This window comes from Dreissena polymorpha, chromosome 6 (assembly GCF_020536995.1).
Source record: "Dreissena polymorpha isolate Duluth1 chromosome 6, UMN_Dpol_1.0, whole genome shotgun sequence".
Classification (NCBI taxonomy): Eukaryota; Metazoa; Mollusca; class Bivalvia; order Myida; family Dreissenidae; genus Dreissena; species Dreissena polymorpha.
Window position 1 is genome coordinate 8,454,907 of NC_068360.1, and position 10,542 is coordinate 8,465,448.

General features: G+C 38.6%; 1 protein-coding gene across 1 annotated transcript; it reads left to right on the forward strand.

Moving 5' to 3' along the window:
- The first annotated feature begins 1,570 nt into the window (after window positions 1–1,570).
- LOC127834195 (alpha-mannosidase 2x-like) lies at window positions 1,571–6,597 on the forward strand. The gene is made up of 4 exons (XM_052359843.1): window positions 1,571–2,577; window positions 3,518–3,609; window positions 5,344–6,184; window positions 6,585–6,597. The coding sequence occupies exons 1-4, from the start codon at window positions 1,571–1,573 to the stop codon at window positions 6,595–6,597; spliced, it is 1,953 nt and encodes a 650-aa protein (XP_052215803.1).
- Window positions 6,598–10,542: the final 3,945 nt, after the last annotated feature.

The window sequence follows — 10,542 nt, forward strand, 5'->3', positions numbered from 1 at the left end:
ATGAATTTATTGATGATGGTAATGATGAATTTATTGATGATGGTAATGATTAATTTATTGATGATGGTAATGATGAATTTATTGATGATGGTAATGATGAATTTATTGATGATGGTAATGATGTTGATGAAGATTTTGATACTGTTCTTGATAATGATCAAGATTTTATAGTATTTTGAGAACATAGAAAAATACGTTTACTTACTGCTATTAGTAAATGTATCTACTTAAAGTAACATAAGTACTCAAAATGATATTTCGCAAAATATTTCGTAAAATAAAGTTAACCCATAAAACTCAGTGTTCCTTAGATGTGGTATGGTAATATAGATTTAACGAGATACACACTGCTCGTTTATATTTTTTGTGGCACAATATTCTTAATTGTAATTTCACGCAACGATATCACGAACACGAACTTGGTACACGAACATGTGTTGAATTTATTGTCCCGAAAAAAGAGATCTATGGTACCAGACCACATCGAGCGTTGAAATTGTTTCTCTTGCTACAAGGAACATTGATTTCTTATGTGTTAACTTTATTTTTCGAAATATTGTACGAAATATACGTTGATTTTGAGGATTTATGGGCTTTTAATTTGGAACCGATTGCCTTTGATTATTCATGAAGAATATCGACTCGACTGACCGCTAAATATACATGTTTGTATCCACAGGTGCACGCTTCACGAAGACCACATTGGATGCGAAAAATGCGGAATGCGACGCCAGTTCGAAAGGTGGTGAGGACAATAATATGTGCTTCTATTGGGATCATAGCATTATGTCTGTTGTATAGCTATATTTACCACCGCTGGGAACCGGTAAAGGTTGTCTACACGGTTGAACACATCAAGCACGTGGAAAAAGCACAGAGCGGGAATGAAAATGAACATCCCGTGGTTGTAGTGTCTAGCGATGGAGAACGAGGAGTAGAAAACGTCAGCAAAGGTCCGGGCGACCACTATGCCATTAACAGAAGTGGAGAAGGTATACATTTTAATGAAGCTGAAAAAAGTACAATAGAAGCAACTGATGGTAAACACGATCTGAGCCGCAAAGTATCTGATATTAAAGGCACGGAAACCACCATGCAATCATCCGAAAGTCTTCCCCGTGTGCTACCGAGAACTTTTCTGCCACCATCCGTATTGTCAACAAACTCATCTCGTAATGACCATTTGCCACCTTTAAGAGCCCCACCTGTGTCCGTCGTCGAAAACAAAACCTCAGTATTAAACTTGGAAACATCCAAAGACGATATATCTGATGAGATATGTGATATTCAGAATGCATGGACTGGAGCGGAGCATAACATTACATCAACATACGATATTCTCAAATCATTGGACTACAAAACAGATACAAACGGCGCCTATCCGATTCCTGTTAAGGCATTTGAAGACATTACCAAACACATAGAAAACAGGTCGGATATATTGAATGTTTTTCTTGTACCCTTTTCCCATGCCGACCCAGGGTACGGTCTGACATTTGAACAATATTATTCACAGAAAACATCCCGGACATTGAATCTTATGGTTCAGAAACTGCTGCAATACCCTAACATGACATTTCAATGGGCAGAGACCGTCTTTCTAGCGAGATGGTTCCGGGATTTAAATGATGAAACGAAAGAAAATGTGAGAGCTTTGATTAAGCGCGGTCAACTTGAAATCGTTTTGGGAGGATGGGTTATGCCCGATGAGGCGTCCACACATTACATCACAGTGGTAGACCAACTGATTGAAGGTCACCAATGGTTAGATGAGCACCTGAGTGTCAAGCCCACGACCGCCTGGGTTAATGATCCGTTCGGGTACTCAACCACAATGCCATACCTCTGGAAGTTGTCTGGAATGGATAACCTGCTTATACTTAGAATAAATCAGAACCTTAAAGCTAAACTTATGTCAAAGAACAGTCTCGAGTTTTTCTGGCGACCATATTGGAAACACCTTCGCAACGACAGCGACGTCCTTACGAGTTTAATGCCTTTCACGAACTATTGGATTGATGATGTATGTGGACCGAATCAGATCATTTGTTCAATATTTAATTACTTACATATCGGAGAAAAGGGTAGGAATGCCGTGCAAGTAACCGAGGAAAATGTCCATATTCTTGCGGAACTACTGTACCGACAACTTCGTGTAACGGGTGAGCTGTATCAATTTAACAACCTCTATATTGGTTTGGGTGAAGACTTCTCATACACGAGAGCTCAAGAATGGGACAACACCTATCTCAACTTTGAGAAAATTCTTACCTACATAAACAATAAATCTGAGTGGAATATGAGGATAAAATTTGGAACGATGTCGGAATACTTTGCGAATATCAGACAACAAGCAAAGCTCTTGACGTCTATAGGAGAAACTACTAGGAATGCCGCAAGTACGTTCCCGGTACTTTCCGGAGATTTCTTTCCATACACAGAAAGGAACCAGGAGTTCTGGACCGGTTATTTCACTACAAGACCACTTCTAAAGAAGTTCTCCCGGGACATCGAGACGCTTATACGAGGCGCAGATATTTTCAACGTTATGGCTCATTCCATGTTCAAACATTATTGGTGAGTTTGATTTACAAAATGTGTTGCCTGACCTATGAAATAAATATAATACGTAACTTTGTTACAATATGATAAAGCTGTTTCACACTAACATTCGTGTAAGTGTTAGTCCAAAAATAATATGTGAGAATCGTTTGTGATGGTTGGTTTTTATATAAAAAGTTAAACGATATTGAAACAGATGTATTAAAAGTGCCATGGAAACAGATTTATGTATAAATAAGCCGCGTTCTGAGAAATCTGGGCTTAATGCATGTGCGTAAAGTGTCGTCCCAGATTAGCCTGTGCAGTCCGCACAGGCTAATCAGGGACGACACTTTCCGCCTAAACTTGATTTTGGGTAAGGGTGGACTTCGTTGAAACTAAAAATACCATATAGCGGAAAGTGTCGTCCCTGATTAGCCTGTGCGGACTGCACAGGCTAATCTGGGACGACACTTTACGCACATGCATTATGCCCAGTTTTCTCAGAACGCGGCTCAAATAAATCATTATTCGCTGTTTTGTCACGGCTACCAATATTGTGCGATAAACGGTTATTTATGAGTTGTTTACACATAATTTGAAATATGACACGATGTACCACCATAGTTTTTTTTCGAAATTGGTCGCCTCTATTTACGGTATATGTGACGACACAAGTTTAAATATGATAATGATTATATTTATTAAGTTATGCATATTCATTCATTTGGTTCTCTTTGTAAAACTACATCTGTACAATGGTACATTGTATATAGTTTATGTTATTTGTTTATTATTTGTAAAATTGATAATTGTATGGCACAGTATTGTTAACAATTGTAAACCACGTGTCAACGTGTGCGTCTTTATATATGAATAATGTGTGCATGCATGATTGCACGCTTGAAGAAAATGTGGCAAGGTGCGTAGGACTATATTACGAATTAACAGATCAAACTTACATGTTTTGTTGCAGGGTACGGTACGCGGCCATGACTGCTGTAGCCGCGGAGTTGACGGCAGCCAGACGGGACCTGGCCATGTTCATGCACCACGATGGCATAACAGGTACGGTCTTCTTAAATATAGTCAAATATATCATTCGTGTTCTGAGAAAACTGGGCATAATGCTTGTGCGTAAAGTATCGTCCCAGATTAGCCTGTGCAGTTCGTACAGGCTATTCAGGGACGACACTTTCCGCTTTTATTGTATTTTTCGTTTAAAGGAAGTCTCGTCTACACGAAAATCCAGTTAAGCGGAATGTGTCGTCCCTTATTAGCCTGTGCGGACTGCACAGGCTAATCTGGGACGACACTTTACGCACATGCATTAAGCCCAGTTTTCTCAGAACAAGGCTCATATAGCTCTACAAAACTGACATGGCATCGAACTCAATTAGCATAAGTATATGCATGAATTATTCCCTATATTTGCTGCCGGTTTTGTTCATGCAAGTTTGGCACGCGTTGAATGAGACCAAAACAGTTTTTTTGGTGAAGTGCACTTCAATCGATTAAAATCTCTTACAGAAAGGAAAGTTATTTTATTCTGTGGTACGGTATTTTAATATGTTCATGCATATAATCAGTGCCAGGCTAATTTTGGCGAGCTAAGCTACCCTGTCATAAAACACATTACTAAATAATGTCACTTGCGTTTAAATTGTGAAATACCTTTTTCGAATTATCAATGTTCAGTCCCGTTGTTTTAGAAAGGTACATTTAAAGCATTCTGTGTGTTTGCGGTTGTGTTCAGACGTGCTTTTACATCGGAGTATAAAGTATCTTGCATTGAGTATGCATTGACACACATTTAGTGAAACACATAGTCACCGGTAACACTTACGTCATTTTTTAAACTAAATTTACCAAAATGACATATATTATAATTCACATACTTATGTTCCGCTCACATAATCGTCTCAATAAATGTAACAAATGTGTTATATAGTCAATTTGGGTATATAAATAACAAGGGTAAATTAAAATGTCAAACATATAAAAATTAATTAATTAACAAAAACCTACATTTGAAATTATTCTTGACTTTAAAAAAATACTTTGAAGTGATTGATAAGTTTGCATATAACGGCCCCACGCATCAATTAATGTTCTTGTATCGCAATAATTGAGTACCGCAAAAACACAGGAAAGCTATAAACGTTTAAGTGAGTCAATATAACAAATCAATTTAGGTGATTTAAGAGATAAATATGTTAATCTGGCTAATCAGGGACGACACTTTCCGCTTTTGTGGTATGTTTAGTTTCAAGGAAGTTCTTCCTTACCGAAAATCAAGTTTAGGCGGAAAGTGTCGTACCTGATTAGCCTGTGCGGACTGCACAGGCTCATCTGGGACGACACTTTACGCATAGCATTATGCCCAGTTTTCTCAGAACGCGACTCATAAAATAATATGGTGTATTACAATAAACAGACGCTGATTGCGATATTTTACAGGTACCTCATTGCCACATGTCGTTCGAGATTTCGAGACGAGACTTTTCAACTCATACGCGCATGCGCACAGTGCCATGAAAACAATTCTAATGTCATTGTTGTCAAGAGGTAAAGAGCACGACAGTAAACTACTCCTAGAAGACCAAATAAAACCCGGAAAAAGAAGCATTATGCAGAAACGAATTATTGAATCCACGCAAGAAATAAAAATCGTTTTTGCAAACACCATTTCAAAACGACGATACGAAATTGTTAATATAATAGTTACGTCAGCAAATTGTGCTGTCTTCTCTGCTCGAAACGCAGTCGTTTCTTCTCAAATTACGCGTATTGCGTCACCAGAAAAACAGGAACTATTTTCTGTGTCGTTCGCAGTAGACATTCCGGCATTTGGAATTGAGGTGTACACATTGAAACCAACGCAACAAGAAAACAATATTATGTCCTACCTACCAGTTACTTCAGAGGAACACCCTCTCAAGATAAGTAATGACCACATAGCATGCGTATTTAATGCAAGTACCGGTATGTTGCAGTCGGTAACAGTGAATAATGTGGAAACAAAAATGGAAGCGCAGTTTATGATCTACCAATCCGACCACGGCGGTGCGTATATCTTTGGTCCTAAAGGCGAAGCAAATAGATTTAAAACGGAAAAACTCGAGATACTGCGTGTCCATGGTAACCTTTGGTCTGAGGTTATAATAAGGTCAAATGGGTTCGTGGAAAGGTACCGGCTTTTCAACATCGAGGGGATTCAAGGGCTTGGTGTGCACATTTCAACAGAAGTAGATATTGCGGCAGTAGGCGCAAATAACGTGGACGTCATTTACAGATTTAATACTGATGTTAACAACGACATTAATTTTTACACTGACCAGAATGGATATCAGTTGATGGGGAGAAAAACGAATTCCAGTCACAGAATTGAGAGCAATTACTACCCTATGGTTACTATGATGGTCATTGAAGACTCGAACACGAGGCTTACTTTGCACTCCAAACAAGCCCATGGCGTCAGTAGTCTGACATCCGGGCAATTTGAGGTGATGCTTGATCGGCATACGTTCCGTGATGATGGAAGGGGGCTTGGGCAGGGAGTGTATGACAATGTGAGAGTTAACAGTGACTTTGTTCTGCAACTGGAACACAAGAAAAGTAAGACACAAACTCAAGAGGAAAGGTATGCATTTTCGACCAAAGAAGCGGTGCTACTGAACGAGTTTTTGCAGAACACATTACAAATCTACTCTCTGGTCGATTCGCGAATTTCATTGGTTAATAAGATCCATCCAATGAAAGACTCCGCATTTCCATGCGACACAAGCATAGTCGGGTTCAGGAATATTTTTAACGAAGATCTCCAGTACAAATTTACCAGTCTGGTTTTACACCGAAAGTCGTTCCAATGTGGTTTTCAGGAAAATGAAAAATTCGTTCTTAAAATGTGTAAAGCTTCTAAATCCAGTAAACTCTCGATAAAAAGCGTGTTCCCGAAACTGAAAGTGAAGTTATACGAATCATCTTTATCAATGCTGCACGATAAAGGGCAACTGAGTGCAGAGACTGATATTTCTCCACAGAAAAACGAATTAAGATCTTTTAAAATAGTTATATAGATGTGTTGTTTAAATTTTGATGTTGGCATTTGATTTTTATAATTTTGTTCTAATTGTTGTAAACCGTGATAAATGTCAATAAATGTGTCTATTTATTGATATATTTATCAATCGATAATTTTGTTGTATATACTTTTAAGTTCGGCGTTTTCGGAGAAAACCCGAGGTATTGTCATAGCCAGCTCGTCGTCCGCCGTCCGCCGTCCGACGTCTGACGTCCGCCGTCTGACGTCCGCCGTCCGCCGTCCGCGTCGTGCTAAACCCTTAACATTGGCTCTAAAATCAAAGTGCTTTCACCTTCAACTTTGAAACTTCATATGTAGATGCACCTTGACGAGTTCTACACTCCACAACCATTTTGGGGTCACTAGGTCAAAGGTCAAGTTCACTGTGACCTCTAAACAATATTCTGACAAGCTGTCATTTGTTCAAAACTGCACCCGCACCCGAGCGTGGGACCCGTTATTCGGTGCTCTTGTTAATATGTTATTATAAATGGTATCTAATTATTATTGATCTTCGGATACAAATCCCCCATGTAGCGCAAGTTTGTATAACATTTCTCCTGTACTAGTATAATGTAATTTATTTGCATGAGGTAATATGCATCGGAAACAAAATGTATAACTTGTATACCGAAAGGAAGTTAATACCATTCGTTACAATTAATTACAAATGTTTTCATTTAATTTAAATAGAATATAAACACTTAGCTCTGGTACTGAAATCCTGCAGGATGTGTGGATTGTCAAATTATCTTTACTTATAAATAACTAGTGTCGCATCGCAGTTGACGATATGTAATCTTGTATACAAACAAACCACCTATGTAACTGAAGATATGTATATACAACTCTGCGAGCTACCCAAACACAAATTGACAGTTTTCAGTACCACAACATAAATGTTTTTCGTGTGATAATCATTAAACATAAATTCGTTATGTTTTTGAACGTTGAATGGTTTATAAGAACTTTCTTACATTGTTTTTGGTATTAACAAAGGAAAGTTAAAGTGGGCATGCACGATTTTGTCAAATATTTATGGATTTATATAAACTGTGTAAAAAAGTTATTATACATATATTTCAATATAAATTAAAATAAAAGTTGAGAAGAAAAATGAGAAATAAGCATGTCCGTACAGTCGAATTCGCCAGCATGTATACCATGCATGTACGATGTGAATCTAAATTTAGTTTTAGTGCAGATTCGTTTAAACGACACAAAGACACAATTGTGTTTTACGGATCATTTTAATTTACTGCAACGATATATTTTCATACGACACACGAACACTTACTCCAATCCTAATAAAAAGACGAATGCTTCGGTTATTGTAGGAAAATATGTACGAAATATCTTCGTCACAATCGGCTCGGGGCGCTAATTTGTTTTTGCTGCATTTTATGAAATTCGTCTTCAATGTAAAAATGTTCTTGCCTATTTTGTGTTATTGTAACATATTTTAATCAATATATTTCAATTTATTAAAATCGTGCATACCCACTTTAATGTTTCGACTATTTCGATGAATTGAATAGTACCGTCGTGATTGTTTCCCGTTGTTGACAGATATTTATTACATTTAAAACATATACTTGACTGAATCGATAAAAATATGACACCCGAAACAAGGAGGCACGCTTATTATTTATTCCTAACAATTGCTTCAATTATCCAAAAGCAATTTAAATACTGTTTACAGAAGCCAATTGTCTGCAGAGAGTTTAATTTCGAAAACACGTATTTTATCTCGGATATTCGGAACAAGGCCCGCGAAAAATCACGTTGTATAAAGAGAGCTACTTAGTCTGGATACTGATTTGAATGCAAGGACCAGAAAACAATCGCGTGGCATTTTAGATTCATACGTGACAAACCGATTGCCTGACATAATTATGGCGTGTAAAACGTTGCAATATTCAATGTTTTCATAATTACGTGATATATTTGCATATATATGTTGTATATGTCCATTTTTGTGTGTCTGTATCTCTCGGGACACTTGGATACAGTTGCGAAGCCATGTGACGTCACTTCCGTCGTTTGTAAGAGACACTATGGACTTCTTAAACAAAATACAAAAATTAAAACAACCTCTTCCGGAAGGTACGTTAATATTCTGTTTAGATGTGAAGGCCCTGTATCCAAGTGTCCCGAGAGATGAGGCCCGTGCTGCTGCTATAGACGCTTTAAACAGGCGATAGGTTTCCTACAAATCAGAACTCATCGAACATCAGAACAAACAAAACAAAGCCGATTAATCGCTATTTATAAATTAAATTATCGGACTTGCAGAGTTAACTCCGCTCTTCGCACCCGGAGTCTACAAAAAAGCTATACCGTATGGTTTGGGTGTGCGTGCGAAAAGAATCTGTTCAGAGGAGGTTGCCTACCGGAAGCACAGACAGGCGGTGAAAACACAGCTCGTGAACCGTGGATATGACGGGGCGTTTGTAGAGACCGAATTGATAAAGGTCGACAATAAAAAGAGAGAGGACCTTTTGCGCGAAAAGACAAACTCGGAGAATAATACAAGGATTCCGCTGGTGATAACGTTTTCGCGCGCACTACCCAACATCGGCCGTATCATCCGTAGACACCTACACACGCTGCACACGTCTGATAGAATGAAGGAAGTGTTCTCTGAGCCCCCATTAGTAGCCTTCAGACGGGATTGCAACCTGCAAGACATCCTAGTGCACAAAAACACAATATGCACAATATGAGCGGGCCCTGTGGGGCGCAGAGATGCGCCATTTGCCCGTACATGATGAAGGCGGAATATTTCACAGATCCCAGCGGCAGGAAGTACAGCGTCAGAAACAATGTTGATTGCAAATCATCCAATGTTGTGTACGCGGTCAACTGTCGTCGCTGTCACTGGTTCGTGTATGTGGGAGAGACCGGCGGAACTCTGTACCAGCGACATCTATTGAATCTGTCGCGTATTCGCACACAGCACAGTGACCCGGTAGCTGAACATTTCTACACCGACGGACATTCCATGGATGATTTCCAAATAATGGGACTCGAAAAACTCAGCGGGTCGGACGAGTACCGCAAACCATGGAGCAATTGTGGAAGTCAAAACTAAGGACATACCGACCATATGGCATCAACGTGCAAGAATAAACGTTAATAAAAGGGCGCGTAAACAACGTTGACGCCGGAAATGCACGACGTCATTTCCGTTCATAATAAAACATCTGAAAATTAAAAATGGCCGCCGATGAAAACCGTGAGGTCGAAAGCTTCGGCAAAAATAATACAGCGTTTTTGTTTATGTATATATATATACATGTATATTCGATAATTTGCATGATTGGAAATATTTTGAACATGTATGCCTGAAAGACGGTAATTGCTACTGCCCGCGTAAAGTGGAAAGTAAGGGCCTCATACATATCAAAACTGAACTTTCTATCATAATTTATGAGTGGTTTATTAAGATAACTAGTTCATTAGTGTTAAATATTCAAAATAAAACATTTAAACCCTTTACTGAAAGCCTTATCCGCGATAAGGGGCAACACCCGCTTTTCAGTTATACCGATTTAAAACAAAGGATTTCATTGGTCGGAACCAAAATCATCCACGTGGAATGTAACTTAAAAGAGAAGTTGGTTACGAGAAACTAAACAGTTAAAATTCAATTATTATTTAAGTTTATAACTATTTTAAAACATTTTTAACCTATCTTACGGTCGTTTTATAAACATGAGAATTGATTTGATTCGAGGTCGAATAAGCCCAGTTAATTTTGGGCAAAACAAGGCCGGCGCCGAATCGACCCAGATTTTAGGCCGAAGCCCAATCAGCCTGCTTGTTTCAGGTCAGTTGCCTGTGGTTAACAGTTTCTTAAGCTAGCCTGTTTTCCGAACAACGAACGCAATATCCCCTTGATGATGCAGCTGCCC